The 16,419-nt window shown below is 44.0% G+C and overlaps 1 protein-coding gene across 2 annotated transcripts; it reads left to right on the top strand.

The window, feature by feature from the left end:
• Positions 1-3,449: 3,449 nt before the first annotated feature.
• LRATD1 (LRAT domain containing 1) lies at positions 3,450-7,801 on the top strand. 2 transcript variants are annotated; one of them, XM_036881765.2, is made up of 2 exons: positions 3,450-3,683; positions 4,653-7,801. In XM_036881765.2, the coding sequence occupies exon 2, from the start codon at positions 4,689-4,691 to the stop codon at positions 5,568-5,570; it is 882 nt and encodes a 293-aa protein (XP_036737660.2). In that variant the 5' UTR covers positions 3,450-3,683; positions 4,653-4,688; the 3' UTR covers positions 5,571-7,801. The 2 variants fall into 2 exon arrangements, with proteins under 2 accessions (XP_036737660.2, XP_036737661.2); XM_036881766.2 differs by having other exon boundaries at positions 3,459-3,754.
• Positions 7,802-16,419: the final 8,618 nt, after the last annotated feature.

Below are 16,419 nucleotides of genomic sequence, written 5' to 3'. Positions count from 1 at the left end.
GAAGACTGGGTTAATGGTTCTGGTTCTCTGGGGCCAAGCCTGGCAGTGCCTTACAACCTTCCACCCACATTCCATTGGCCAGACTCAGTCAGATGGTGCCCACCTAACATAAAGCAGATTCTGTCATTCAGAAGGAGTGAACATTCGTTCCAAATCCCAGCCTCCAGGGCCAATTTTAAAGGATGACAGTTTGAGCCAAGGACCTGGTCAGTAGAATTCGGGAGAGAGCCATTCATATAATACTAAATAAGGAACAAAGAGGGAAAGGAGGAAGATGATACACCTGATGGCACCAACAGAAAAGGTAACATACAGATAACTCACTCCTAATCACTCCCGCGCTAACCCTCTTTTGTACATATTCCTTATACCAGGAAATGTTAATTGAAAACAATTCAAAATAGTGTGGGACCCAGGATGTGATCAGCCCTAAGGCTCACACACAGAAATGTATAGAGAGCTTTAGATCTCGAATTAGTCTCAGGATAGACAGGGCTCTCAGCACCTTAACAGGGAAGCAGTCCGGCACCCTAGCCAGTGACAGCCTTGGGCACCCCCATCTAGGGTTAGCTTTTGCCTCGGGCAAAGGAGAGACAGAACAGGAGAGCTGTCCTAACAAGCACGACTCTCTCTTTGTCCACCAGTAATAACAATAATAGGTAGAAGTGATTGAAAATTCATAATGTACCAGGCACTGTGTTTGCATGCGTGAACTCACAACAAATCAGTGAAATAAAACTATTTCATTTATATTTTACAGATAAAGAAACTGACACCTAGAAAGGTTAAGTAATTTATTCAAAGTTACCCAGATCAAAAATGTTGAAGTAGAATTCAAACTAGCTGGCTTCCAGAATTTGTGTTTTTGGTAACTATATTCTGTTTTTGGTGATATTATTTCCTTAGTGTGAAAGCAGACAGAATAGGTTAAGAAATAATAGACAAATACACCAATTAGCAAACAACATTGTGTAATGAAGTATGAGTTAGGTTTTCTAATATTGGCATCTTTCAAGTCGACTGGCTTATTTCTCACTTTACCATCTTTGTAATTGCCAAGAGGTTACAAAGAGGAGACAATTTTCCTTAGCCTACTTTTAGCTGATTCTTTCCCATACTTCAGAGTCAGTATGTTCTCTGCCTTGTATTTCAAGGGGGTTCTCAGGGTATTTATTCTCCATTATGAGTACTAAGCAGTAAGCCTTTTCTCCTGGCAGAGGGAGAGGATGGAAAGGAGATTCAAAAAGATGTACATTGATATTGTACGCTTTGGGCACAAAATATTTCAAAGCCCTGACAATATTTTAATTATCTTTTAGGATGTTGGGAAATTGAAGAGGAACAGCTGCTTACTCTGTGTACAGTTTGGAGTAGTATGTAATAGGACAGAACACAGCATTCTAAGCAAATACATTGTAAATGTTCATGCACAACATTCTCTCTTGGAATGGACAGAAGTTTATTAAGAAAATGTCATTCAATGTCAGTGCTGAGGTACCTTCAGTAAGTTTTTCTCAGACACCAGTAATGAACTCTTCAACACTTCCTCCCAGAGATCCCCTAAGTCTAGTTTATGACCAGACTAAATAACTCACCTCTTGCTCTCTGAAGCCACTTGTTCAATTCTCTTGACTTCAGGGCCAAAATGAGTTGTTTATTATTTATAGCAAGTATAAAAAAAGGTCATCACAACCTGAGGTCAGTTCCAAGGATGGTAGCTTATCTTCTCATAACTTGCACGTGGACGATGGGCACATTTCCGAAAAGATTTATGTATATCAAATGTATACAGATGGTCATTTCAAAACCATCTTTTTCCAGCAATACTTATTAAGCATCTAATTTGATAAATCACTGTATTTAGAGGCTGTGGGATATACAGAGACCTTCAGAAGGTAAACATGAAGTGGAGGCTTTGCAGTTTGAAAATATTTAAGCAGAATCCACCAAAACCATAAGGGTTTTAAAATATACATCAGTCCTCCTGTAACCTTGGGCCAATTAGCTAAGTTCTCTGGGACAAGACTTTTCTCATCGTATGAAACAAGGTTTTATTCATTCAGTAAACAGTATAGCCAAGTTAAAGACTGGTACTTGAGTTCCACAGGCTCTAGAAAGATAGCTGACACAGCATCTGAGCCTCAGTTCTCTCATCTGTTGCAATGTGGATACTAGTGAATCCCCTCAGAGGCAGTAAAATTAAATGATCTACTTAAACCTCTTAGCATAGTGCCTTGTCTAGCCACTTTTAAGTGGTCAATACATGTTGGTTGTTTTCATTTTTATTATTGCTAATGGAGCTGCAGGTGTACGCTCAGCATTGTGAAAGAGGCTCAGAATACGACGTTGGGTAAGGTGCAAGCCAATCCACAAGGTGCTTACTGCCAAAGGAGCAGTAAGAGGAAGCACTCGGTTCTCTCCAGGGAAAGAGAGTAAGCTTCACACAGAAGCTGCTGGAGCCTAGTCTTAAAAGTAGAACCAGATATCTAAAAACTCCTAAATGCTTAATGTTATAAGCTTTTTAAACTGTCGATCTGGAATTTCATATGTACAAAAGTAATCTTTCCACATCCAGTATTCAGGGCACATTCGCTCATTAACTTTCCATCCAGAAATGCAATCATTAATTACTGCCAGACACCTTTTCCCCACAAAACCAAACCAAAGTCCCTCAGCAATGGTGTTCTGGAGCTTGGAAAACACTGCTACGTCCTTCTGTCGGCATTTATAACGCACCCTTTCCATAGACTGAAAATTGGAGGTCAAAATCATGGCCCAGTCAGGGGAAGGCTGGCAAAGGCTCAAACTTTTCAGTTCCATTGGACACGGTGCTGCGTTTAAACCGGGCGCCAGTGCTGGCTCAGCAGCTCCACACGGGTTAGAGCTGAGCCCACCGTCGTAGGTGCAATTTCTCAGGTCCGGGTACTGCCGGAAAAGGTCTACCATCCTAGGGACCGTCCGGAACCTAGGCTCCAGGGACCCCAACAGGGCCCCACGTGCCCGCCTCGAACAATGTTGCTCTCCGCCTGGGGCCGTCCGCAGTGCCTGGGGTCCACTGGGTTGCTTCACCCCCAGACTAAGCTTCATTGCTGGAGTCTGTACTCCCAGAACAGAGAACGCGGACGCTCCGTGCTCGCCGTTACCACCGGCTGGGAGGGGCTGGGGGCGCGGGTGGGAGCAGGCAGCGGCACCACGCAGGAGCGCCGCCAGGCAGCAGCGCCGCGCCCTTCGCGCGCTCCCGGCCGGCGCCCACACCTCCACTCCCCCGGGGCGGCGCGCGTTCCGGTGCACGGGGGCGGGGCGGGGCGGGGCGGAGCGAGCTCGGGAACCCGCCCCTGCTCCTCTCCCCCTCCGACCGAGATTGACGGGGCCAGAGCACCGGCTTCAACCAATGAACGCGTCCTGGGGCGGGCCCTGAAACCAGCCGCCCCGGCTACTTAGAGTCCTCCACTAGACTCTGGGAAACCAGAGCGGAGTCCGGACTGCCCAGGTGGAGCCGGGGCTGAGCCAGAGCGGAGCCGCAGGCGCACGGGCCCCGCACCGCACCGTTCCGCGAGGGGAAGGGCGGCCAGCAGCCCCGCACCCGCCCAGGACCCACTTGCCGCCGCCGCCACCTCCGCAGCACCCATGGGGACCAGGAGACTTTAAAGGAGTTTGGGGTTTCGGGAGCAGGGAAATCACTGGTACGGAGAGGCGACTCTTCTTTGCCTTGGAAACGTTTTTTCTTCGTCCGATTGTTTGGACCCTGAGCCGGGTAGGAGGGAAAGGGATCTTTTGGCTGAAAGTGGACCTCCCTACACAACGCACACCCACACCCGCGCCCGCACACATGCACTGCACTGGCTTCTCTTCTCTCCCTTTCCTCTTTGTTAGGTTATTTTAGAGCAGCCTCGCCCTGGCGCAGACTGATTAGCTCTGCTGGGAAGAAGGGGCACGGTGCACCTACCTACCTGTGTGGGCAGCTGTGCCCGGGTGCGTGGGGGGTGCGTGCGCTGGCGAGCCTGCACGCTTGGGGTTGGAACTGTGAACGAACGTGGGGGTTTGTATCGTCGCGAAGGTGTGTCATTGTGTGTGTTATGTGCCATTATCACCAGTGGACCAGCCTGTCAATGTCTGGACTCGAAGCGTGCAAAATTTTGCTGGTGTCAAGTGAGTGCCTGCGAATGTGTAGGGTTGTCATTGTGCGAGGCTCCATTAGGAAAGGGAGTACGACCTAGTGCAAAACTGAGAGGTGGGCTGGAGAGGGTGGGGACAGAAATGTGAGCGCCGCTCGTTCACAGCTCGGCTCTGGGCACCTCTGTCTCTCTCCCGGTCTACCCCCTGGGTTCTTTCTTAGGTGTGCATCCCCCACGCTGCCACAATCCGGGCAGTCGGCCCACTGGGACTCCGCACACCCTCCAGCCCGCCAGCCTTTTCTTTTGCAGGAATTGGATCCTGTTCCTGGACGGGGTCGAGCCTGTGTGGCTGCCCCCGCTCTCGCCCGCGGGATTGGTGGCTTCTGCGCCCGTCCTGCCCCCGGGGAGGGGGAGGACTTGGCAGGGGCCCTTGTCTCCAGCAGGGCGCGTGGGGGCAGGTCCCAGGAGCACTGCCTGTCCTGGGGAGGAGCAGCGCGGCTCTGATCTTGTCTCTGCCTCTCCTCTGTGCTCCCTCAGGTCCCCGCTCCTGGCCCTCGCCTCGCCGCGTCATTGATGGGCAACCAACTGGACCGCATCACCCACCTCAACTACAGCGAGTTGCCCACAGGGGACCCATCGGGAATCGAAAAGGACGAGCTGCGGGTCGGGGTCGCCTACTTCTTCTCGGATGAGGAGGAGGACTTGGACGAACGCGGCCAGCCCGACAAGTTTGGCGTGAAGGCCCCCCCGGGCTGCACTCCCTGCCCAGAAAGCCCGACCCGCCGCCACCACCACCACCTGCTGCACCAGCTGGTCCTCAACGAGACTCAGTTTTCCGCCTTTCGAGGCCAGGAATGCATCTTTTCCAAAGTGAGCGGCGGCCCTCAGGGCGCCGACCTGAGCGTCTGCGCGGTTACCGCGCTGCCTGCGCTCTGCGAGCCCGGCGACCTGCTGGAGCTGCTGTGGCTGCATCCGGCGCCCGAGCCTCCCGCGCCCGCCCCGCACTGGGCGGTCTACGTGGGCGGCGGGCAGGTCATCCACCTGCACCAGGGCGAGATCCGCCAGGACAGCCTGTACGAGGCGGGCGCGGCCAACGTGGGCCGCGTGGTGAATAGCTGGTACCGCTACCGCCCGCTGCTGGCCGAGCTGGTGGTGCAGAACGCCTGCGGCCACCTGGGTCTCAAGAGCGAGGAGATCTGCTGGACGAACTCGGAGAGCTTCGCCGCCTGGTGCCGCTTTGGCAAGCGGGAGTTCAAGGCCGGAGGGGAGGTGCCGGCCGGCACGCAGCCCCCGCAGCAGCAGTACTATCTCAAGGTGCACCTGGGTGAGAATAAGGTGCACACCGCCAGGTTTCACAGCCTGGAAGACCTCATACGGGAGAAGCGCCGCATCGACGCCAGCGGCCGCCTGCGCGTGCTCCAGGAGCTCGCCGACCTCGTGGAGGACAAGGAGTAGCCGCTGGGGCCGCCTGCCGCTCCTGTCGCCCCGAGCCCCGCTCCTTCCCGCACCCGGGCTTCCCGGCCTGCGATTCACGACCCTGCCCCCCTTCGCGCGTCCGCGGGCGGCGGCCAGTGCCCAGGCTGCACCCTCGCACCCCTCCGGCAAGTGACAGGGAGTCTCAGGAACTGGCCCCAGGACTGAAAGGGCGTCTGTGCTCGCCTGGCCGAGCCCCCAGAATGATGGTGATGGCGTTGGGAAACCCTGCGTGCGCTTTCCCTCCGGGTTGTAAGGGGAGAAGGGAGAATGAGCCGAGGGGAGCCGGTCACGGTCAGGGACCATCACCGCCCCAAACGCGCAAGCACAGGCCGGTCGGAGGTGAGAAATGATCTTTTCAGGGCACAGTTCAGCTCCTGTATGGATGTGTCCCCAGAGAGCAGGATTTCCAAGAAATCGCGCGAGTCCCTTAGGCACTTGAGACCAATTCCACGAAAGAGCACTTCGGGACACGGGTTATTCCGAGGCTTCCCGGGACTTGCCCCGCTCTCCAGCCCCAGGTCTCCTGACACTGTATTCCGGGCTCCGGGCAAAGCTAGACAGCGTTTGCTTCCCGTTCTTCCCACCGAGGGAAGCGAACGCCACCCCCACCCCACTGGCCTGTGAGCCTCCCTCGCTGGCAGAAGGGAAGCCTTCCGGGTCCGGGAGGGAAATGGCGCAGTTAATTTGGGGAAGAGGGCCGTCCCGCCCCACCCCGGCGCGGGGAAGGTCCACCGGGCGTCTGTGAACTTGAATGTGTGGAGAAGGTCGCTTGTTGTTCTTAACCCTAGACTGCTCCCTCCTTGGGCTGCATTTCAAAAATAATCATGTTTTTAAAGGGGTTGGAGGAGAGGGAGGCGGAAGACATGGCACCATTCCAGAAACCAGCATTGTTACAACACCATAGCCAGTATATTTAGTTTGGCTTTTCCTAACATAGAAATCTCAGAAGGTGGGGAAGTGGAAATAAAGTTTTTAAAATGAGAGAGCAGTTTTCCAACTATGTCAACAAAGCCTATCGTGTTGATGTTTTTATTGACCATTTTAGCAACATGCTAATAAAATTTCAAATTGAAATTTTTATTTTCATGGCTTTAATCCATGACAGTTAAATATTGGGGGCCATTAAGAGTGGATTTAGCTAAGAGCTTAGCTAACATTGCCTTTTCACTCTATTTTTCTCAAGTATTATGAGAATTCTGTTTTTGAATATTGTAGTTAATGTTTTGGCTTGAAACAGCATCCGAGTAATGGTGAAGTTGTTAATGTGTACATTGTACTGAATTTCTGTCAGTTAAGGGGTTTACTTCTTTGATGGAAAGTGCTAGCAGGTTCCATGATGTTTCTTTTCTCCATGTTGTATACCCATTACCATTCCACATCTGCATTTATATTTCTTCCTCTCCCCTTGATCTCCCTAAAAAAGGAATCTAGAGTTAGTAGCTTTCTCCCCTCCTCTTTAGTCAGTCCAACAATTAATTTTGGAAAACCAGAAAGGACTTGTAGGATCAGGACAAATATGTGCTTTTCAAAAAATTAAGGCTGTTTGAAATCCCTTTCTCTGGCAAGGATTACCAACTTCTCTCCCTCTGCTGCAGCCCCAGCCTGACTGTTCCTCGATTCAGTGTGCGTTAGACACCTACAGCATCTACGTCGCTTTCAAGGGAATCTGTCAAATAGTGGTGTTTAGCTAATTGTTGCAAGCCATTGCATATTGACAGCTGTGATTTAGGTGGACAGCAAATATTATGGCCAAAGCCAGTTTCTTGGCATTTAAAAAATAATGCAATAAAAACTAGTCGAGGTTAGCTGAGACTGGAAATGCCTTTTTCATGGTGAAATGGTTCACTTCTGTTTTGCTTTTTAGATTTTTCATCCTGGATTTGTTCCCTGATCTTGAATCAAAAGGTCAGATCAATGAAATATGAACTAGAGTATTTTTCATAAGCCTAATGAGTGATTTATTTTTAAACAATGTTTAAATGCTTATGCTTTTCTTTCAGCACATACAGCAGCAAAACTTTTGTAATAACTAACTTACCTTTGCATGCATGGAGAACTGAAAATCATTTATTTCCCTAACTTACTCCTCTTTCAAATAACAGATGGCAGATCATAAACTGAAATCCTTATTGTATCTACACATTCCACATTCTTTACCGTGTCCTATATTGTATCTTGGCTCTCTGCTGGATTAAATACCATCTTAAGCACTTGTTCCAACAGGACTCCTTCTTGACATTTTGTCTTCCACATGTCACTCAGAGGGTGGGACTTAAGCAAAAGAAATGAATCAGTCTATCACACCTACCACTAGGATTTATTTCCTCTGTCGTCACATAATCTGATTTTTCTCTTACCAAGAGGGTCACAATAACAGAGGAATATCAGCTTATATTTGCCAAGACTGGAAATAAAAATAAGGAGTTTGGCAGCCGAAGCAGGCTTCATTACTATATTGATCTTTTAAGGACTGGGTTGAAGATAATATTTCTACAAGTTCACAAGTAAAACACTGGTTCCAAAGGGAACTTGAAAGGTTTGTAAGGTTTCTCATATTCCTGTTGAAATGATCATTTATTATATCTTGGTCAATGTTAATAATAATCAATGGCAGAATAATCCCAATCCTCATGTATTGCAGAGAGGATATAATCAAGATATTACCTAATAGCTTTATCCTGAAAATGTGTATATTTTTAGGGCATTATAAACAATGTGAGTGAAACCAAGAAGGTGGAAGTTCTCTTTGAAGATGGCACAGATAACACTTCATTTTTATTATGAGTGAATATATCTCTGGATTTTATCAGAGTTACAGAAATTAAGCCAAAAGCCTAACACTTTAATAGAGGTCAGGAATTTAGTTTTGGTTTTGGTTATCCTCAAGAGAACAGAGCTTCCTAAAAGTAACTTTTAGGATGTGGAGTGCAGCTACATGGGAAGTTGGTGCTGTCAGCTATGTGGGAGAGAGGAAGGCTACCCTTTGACCTCTATTCTCTCTCCACCTGCACAGGGTGATTCTGAAAAGCAAACTACTAAAATAAATAAATATTTTTACTCCAAGGAGAGCTTTACAGCTATACATTTTATTATTTAAAAAAACCTGGGGGAAGACGAGTGAGGCTGGGCATACTTTAAACAAAACCAGCCCTGAGACACTATTGTTCCCAGAGTGTATTGAAGTCACATGCATTGCATTTATTTTTTTTTTAATTGGAAGTATATGAATGAGCCAAATAGATGTGTGTATAAAGTTCCTCAGTATTTAACAGTTCAAATCCTCGTCATGACAATTTTATTAAAAGAAAGATTAAGATATATTCACTTATAGGTGGAAAACACTTGTGACAGATTAAAACATCAGATGCAGAAGCAGTTGCAAGTGTAATGTTATGTGAGTTTACTAGATTATTTTTAATTTTTAATATTTATCTTTCTCTTTGTGTCATGTTTCTATGGTGAACGCTTTTGTTTGAATAATGAATTCTTTTTTTTTCAGAAAAGTCTGCTATTGGTGTTTACAAAGTAATTAATTACCTGAATAATCAGTATATCCTAATAGTCTTCAAACATTACCATATTAATTAATTATGTATTGTGTGTACATTCGACATTTCTAAGAGTTCAATGTCTTAGTCATCTAATAAATGGAGGAGGGTCAAATTTCAGTAAAATTAATACTAATTGCATAAACATAGTAGAGCAAACTAATTTCCTTTTGTCCACATGCATACCTTCAAAACTTTCTGCATTCTCTTTTGAAACGAGAATCTAGTTAGGTTTTCCTTTCAAAGATGATCTGTCACATGCACAAAGGGTCTGCAGGTAGAGAGTACTAGCTTTCAGGTTTCTTCAAACAGTAAGAACTGTGTTTAGAAAATGGTTGTCTAAGACCCAATTTTTTTGTTGACAATTGCTAGGTACCAACAGAATGTCTATTCATTTATCCATCTATGTATGTAGCTGTCTATTTATTTACCTACCCACCATCTATCTATCCATCCACACATACATGCATTTATAGAAATACATACATACATCTGTGTACATATATATAGATATATACGCACAGTTCCACCTGTAGTTAGTAATTGTGATTTCATCCAGATGCATATGTGGATACAGAATACACACATACATAGAGACTGTATAAAAACAAAATGGAGAGTGACTTGAAATCTACAAATACAGAAGGAAGTGTTCTTAGGGTTGTGATAGCTATTGAGCAGCTGGGACAGCGAGGCAGCAATGCCTAAAACTGCATCAACAAAAAGAAGAAAATGTGGAAGTTGCAGATAGTTTATGTCTCCCTTCTAGAAAAATATGTCCCTTGTTTCTCTCACTAAAAAGACATAAGATTCAAAGGAAAGCTGTAAAGATTAGGAAGTAATTGAAAAGTAAGACACGAAGAAGTGGAAAGTTAGGATAATAAAATAAGCTAATTAGCTTGTCAACAGGGAATACTGTTCCCCACTCTAACTGAAGACAGTAACACTGAGATCTTTATTTTCCAAGCATTAAATAATTTATACCTCCTTGATTTTATAACTCATGTTGTATGTTTACCTCATGTGAACTTGGCAATATAAGAAATGTAAGTACTTGAATCTGCCAGGGGAAATAGCCTTCTCTGCCTTTGTTGCTGGGGTGAGTTGTGTATATTCGCTGGTAGCCCCGGACAAAAGGTTTCTCACGCTGTGGGCTTTGATCTCTGACAGCACAAGGTGAGAGCAGGCACTTCATAAATGCACCCCTAAGGCATCTCTCTACTTCAAGGGGTTTTCACAGGTACCTAATTGCCAGGAAAACCAGAAATTCCACCACTTGGCTTGTCTGTATAGGGGATCCTAAGTTTCTTTAACAGAAATTGACAGGGTTTTCCTACCTCAGAAGACTCACGAAAATAATATTTATGAGGCTTAAGCTCATTTTAAACTTACAGGGTACTCTGAATATTGTTTGCTTCTAGACAAAAAAAAAAAAAACTACCAAAGAAGCCAAAGGCAAAATGATCTCTTATCACTTAGTCAGAAAAGGGAAAGCAAACTAGCAATTCTGACAAGGAGAGATTTTTCTCTCATGAAATCACAAGATGATTCCTTCAGAAGGAAGCTTATTGTAACTCTTGCCAAAAGTTTTCTTCAGTTGTGTAGGGGAAAACCTACTAGAATATGAACTCTTTAGGGAAATAAGATTTGGTAGAGTTTGGTCATGGGTAGTTTTCTAAATAAACATTACTCATTCATATATTAAAATATCCAAATAATTCCCATTCCCATTGGCTTTTATAATGTTTTTAATATGAACCTGAGTTCTGAACTTAATTTTGTCCAAAGGGGAGAGGTTTGTAACATACTAGGTATGAATAGAGCCAATGTCCTAAATTTCAAGCACAAGATAAATGCTTCAAAAATTAATTTGAGCTACAGTGTTCCAAAAAATAGAAAATGATTAAATAAGGCAAATGCTTATACGCTTTCCAAAGAAATTCCTGCCATCAATCTGTGATACAGACATTAATATACTACTGATGCCACAAAGGGAAATTTGAGGACTTCTTTATTTCAAGTATGCTGATAGTCGCTTTAACAAATAAGTTATTATTCTGAACTCAATCATTCTCCCCTCCAGCAGTTCTGCAACATGCCAGCTCTCTGCTCAGTGCCAAGTCCATTGTTTTCCGTTCCTCCTGGGGAATGAGCACATCTGGGGGTGTCATGCTGATGGTGATTTTGTGAAGCATGTCCCATCTCGCAGTAGCACATGCTTTATTTCATCCCGCCTTCTGCTTCTCAGCGGAAGTCAGCCTGGGTCTGAGCCAGAGGGAGGCAAGGCTCAAGGGAAGGGTTGACTTAGCAAATAAAAATACAGGCTGCTCAGTTACTTTTGAATTTCAGATACACAAGGAAAAATTGTTTTAGTGTAAGTGTATCCCATGCAATATTTGGGACATAATTACACTAAAAATGACCTGTTTGTCTGAAATCAAATTAACTGCATTTACCAGACAGTATCTGGCAAACCTACTCAGGAAGGATCTTACCATCTCTGAGAAGCCCGAGACCTCTGAGATTTTAGAGCTGGCAAATGAAGGACACATCCCCTATCCACAGCATGGAGTCTTTTAAAGCGAAAGTACAGATTCAGGTACAGGACCAGCATATACTCCAAGAGAAGCCTCAGAAGGAAGAGTTCACAGGCTCCCTAGTGAGTGAGGGAGTTAGTTGTGTATATGGGTGGGTGGGGAATGCGTGGGTGTTCATATGTCTCTATTTTTAGACTGTGATTATATTTGATAGGACATGCTTTCCTTTATCTGGGGTATAATGAATGTTTTCCAAGATACAATCAGAAATACTCCACATCACTGTTTTTAATCCTACCTGCTGCTTATCGCAATCTGGGTCCTCACTTCATACCTGGCTCTATCCCTCTGACTCCTCTATCCAAACACCTGTGGCCATAGTGATCTTTCCAAATACAGACTCATCACTCACAAGATAAAGGCCAAATTCCTTAGGGGCCAGTCAGGGTCCTCCATGGTCTGACTGTCTATGACCAGCTGCATTTCTCTCAACTCCTAGCTTATACTCAGGTCACATGATGCACTTTGCAGAACATGTAGTTTTCAGTCCTGCTTCCATGACTTAATACATTGTCCTCTTTACCTAAATGCTATTCTTCATTCCTGAGAGGAAAACCCTTATCCATCCTTCATAGTAGTTCCATGCTACTCCCCCCAGCATGGTTTTAGTATTTTTCTTCTGTGGGTTCCTATTGAATTTGTTTACACACACCCCACACCCCCAGGCTCTCCTCTACTGTAAATGTTACTGACAACTATCTCTCCCTAGACGGAGCTCTGTTAGGAAAAGACCTGTGACTTACTCATTGTCGCAGCAATGTCTAGCACTTGCAAAAAGGGGCTCAGGTAGAGTCTACTGAACCAATGCAAGAAGTGGAAAGGGAGAAGAGCTGGCTCCTTCATAGCGTGAGACACACTGCCCATGATCTATCTCAGCCAAACCACAGGAGGAATGAGCTAACAGTGCCTACCAACTTCTACGTAATTCTCCCCAAGAACCAGACAGTAGAAAATTACTTTCTATTTAGGATATAAACTGGAATTATGAGGAATCCATAATACCCTACAAATGATGGGAGATTAGCCATACATGGTTTAAAAGGTTTTTCTGCTCTGGTTATACTGGTACAAGCATTTCTTCATGAATAAACTTTATGAGTTTCATTACGATGGAAATACAGATTCTTCTCCTCTTGGTAATTTAATTTCCGTCTAGGTGAGATAGCTTTGAGACTTGCAAATTTAGAAGGCAGCTGAGGATTGACTTGCAAGAAGTAAAGTGAAGATGAGACAAGACATTTCCATACGGAGCACGTTAGAAAATGGGCCTGCTGGCCAGAGATGCTCAGTTACAGCAGAAAAAGTCTGATGAAAACCCAAGTTCTGTTCACCTTTTGGGAAGTAAAATCTCTCCCAATCTCACTATTAAACACATACACCTATGGCATCCGTGGAAGGGAGAAAAGAATCACCTTGCCTGACATTCAAACAAGGGGAGCAGGAGAAAACCAGCATCCTTTGATTGATGACATATGGACCTCCAGGCTGGTGGAACAGCTAGAGTAATTTGAAATGCAATTGAGCACTAAAAACGTAACTAGATTAGTGTCTTATCAAATATATATGCTTTTCTATTTGATATTTTCCCTGGACCTCTTAGGAGGAACACCCTGTTTTTCCAGAGAATTATAATTCTCTTAGCTCCTCTGGACGTTTAATGTTTAATCTGGTTTGGGTCATGGTTATGGGTCTCTGTACTTAAGAAAAATGATCTCAATTTGGATTTTAAACTATAATGACCTGTTGAGAAAAACAAGAGTATCAAAAAATGGAGTACTTTAAAATGAAATGTTACCAATTTGAGATGAAAAATTCTGGTAAATACGAGTTATGGTAAAACATTGCTTTTGACCAGAGAGCAATTTCCAGAGGAGACAGCAGATGAGATTCCCCATTATGTATCTTCACCATTCTGAATTCAGGAATCAGTGCCCCTTGTGTACATCTGCTTCTGTGTAATTTTATGAGACAGGATCTACACAAAGAAAGAGGAGCAGACGTACTTATTCTGTTCTCTACAGAACAACAAAATAAGGACTTGACGGCCCACATATGCTCAGCCCATGTTACTTCTTTAAAGTCTTTAGGGGCATTGCATAACTTGCCAGACAAAATCTAGACTGCATGGCATCAATCAAGCTATCTCACTTCGGCCTGTTATGCTACAACCTCTGAAGCTTCATCCAGACCTGCCACAGTACATTCTCACTATGAGTCATCTTACCATCCCCCAAAAGCCATGCCATTGTATGTATGCCTTTGCTCAAGTTGCTTCATTTGCGTGGAACACCCTTCTCCTCTCCTCGGCACCTTGTCAAATCCTCCTCATGCTAAGGGCCCAGTTCACTTATTAGCTGTTCTGTGAAGCCTCTCTTTCTCCTGCAACACCCCCAATTTCAACAACAGGCCAAGTTAATCCTTTCTCTTTGAGCTCCTGTAACTGTTTATCCAAACATTCAACATTCACTACACCCACTTAATATTCTAATTTTCAGGCCCTAAACTATGTCAAACACAATTTACTTAAGTTAATGAGAACAAGATTGTCTTCTGAATTAGGTTTTAATATTGAGGCAGGAATCTTGGCATTTTGATCTTTGGTTCCCCAGTAGCTAGTATCTGGTCATATGAGATGCTCAACCAATACTGACTTCATTCAATTAATTCAAAAGCAACTATCCTTCTACAAGAATTGTGAGTGCTATTTAACATTAATGTTCTAATGGGAAATCAACTCCCTAAACATTTTTGGTGTCCGTATTAAAGGCAAGCCCTTGTTTTAGGTCATGTGGATACAAAACATGGTCTAAGAACTCAGTCTGGTAAAGGAGACAGATACCTTCTAAGACATAATCCACTATGGCCTGGAATATAGGCCATTACTGGGGTATAATTTAAAAAATATACTGTAGAAGGTCAAAGGAAGATGCATTTGGAAGTAGACATTAACTTCAAGAAATCAAAGTCATTAACTGGTGTAGAAAATGAGGGATGTTTTTAAGACAATTACACATTTTTGTTGAAGCTTTATTAATACTTGGGAAAATTGACAATTTTGCATGTTCTTTAAATGTAATAGGCTATCTTCTTTCATTTCAAGTAAAATGCTATTTTTAAAGTGAGTTTAGTCCTACAAATTCTATAGAAGTGAGGTTTATATGTGTTGAAGCAAAGTCACTTTGCTGTGGAACTACTGAGATTGGCAGGTTATTAGCATTTAATTTACCAATTAATTCACCTCTCAGTGCACCGTGGCAGGCAACATCTTTGATTGACAGATGGACTGGTTGCCTAAGATTTAGTACACAGGGTTAAGACAAATTCTGTAAAGGAAAGCTGCGCAAATTAGGGACTTCTTGGAGTAGGGCTGGGCCCAAAGCATTGATGATCTTAGGCCATCTGAGAGAAGGCACTCTTGCTCAAGGAGAGAGGCCAAGGCCACAGACAGGAGGACAGGGACACAGGTCAGTTCTGAGTGCAAGGCAAGGTGAGTTACAGAGAAAAAACAACCAATCAGGACACTGGTCAGATGTAGTGTCAAAATGTGTCAAGATGAAGATCATTGTGCCAGGGTGAGTTCATAGTTGAGGGGAACTCTTGCTAAGAGGAAACTGACAACTCTTAAGAAACATATATTTGCTCACAGTCTATATAAATGTTTTGATTTAAAGTATATTGTGTTTAATTTAAAAACTGTCTTAGAAAAAAAAACAGGAAATCTATTAACTTTAACAATATTCCTTCAGTACAAATTATAGTATTTCTTTGAAGAAAAACACATCTGAGCCTCTAATCTAAGGAAACCCTGGAATGTGCTTAGGTGTTTCCAATAGCTGTTGGTGCAAAGTATTGGCTTTTTGAATGCTTCTAAGCATTTTAGTAAATATCTCCATGAAACTTAGCATATAATACCGGCAATTTTTCCTTCTTGTATGGAATTCCCATTTGCTTGAAAAAGGAGAAATCCCAGATGATATGCAAAGATTGAGAAATAACGAAAATGTCCAGGTACACAAGTGTCAGTGACTGGATAGCAATTATTTAAGCGTTGAATCTCCTGTTAATGAATTCCAAAGAAAAACAGCTGACTTTATGCATTTATTTTAATAAGGCTGTGAAAACAGTCCATTTGCAGTATAAAACCCCTTGTCTTTTAAAAATGCTAGACAGAATATTTTAATAAATTAAATTTGTGTGCCTGTCAAATCTGTCAAATTGACAACAACTCTCAAGGAGTATTGCTGATGTTGTAGTTCTGTTCTTCCAATAGGATTACACTTGGAATTTAATATTGGGCTACTTAGAAGAAGACTCCATCACAGTAAGTTTTAGTAACAAATACTAAAATAATTATCCTAAGGCTCCAAGCTTATAGAGATAAGGTGATTTTAATTCCTTTGCAACCTCTTTTATTACCTACAATAGTGTCCTGAATATTAGACTTGTCTATAGTGATGAAATAATCTAAGGAGGCAAATAAATTGACATCACTAGAAGGGTAACTGCTAACATTTGCTCAGAGTTGCAAAACTTACCTGGTGAACTGTCATCCTCACAACCAAGCTGGATTAGTCAGGTCTTACTGCAGCCTGTGTACAAATGGGGACACTGAAGCTTGGCAGGGGCAAACACAGCTCAATTCACACATCTTGCATTTAGTAGAACCAGTACTTTACTTCAGAC

This window comes from Manis pentadactyla, chromosome 2, assembly GCF_030020395.1.
Source record: "Manis pentadactyla isolate mManPen7 chromosome 2, mManPen7.hap1, whole genome shotgun sequence".
Taxonomy (NCBI): domain Eukaryota; kingdom Metazoa; phylum Chordata; class Mammalia; order Pholidota; family Manidae; genus Manis; species Manis pentadactyla.
The sequence above is the reverse complement of the archived record's forward strand: the minus strand, read 5'-3'. Positions and strand labels throughout refer to the sequence as shown.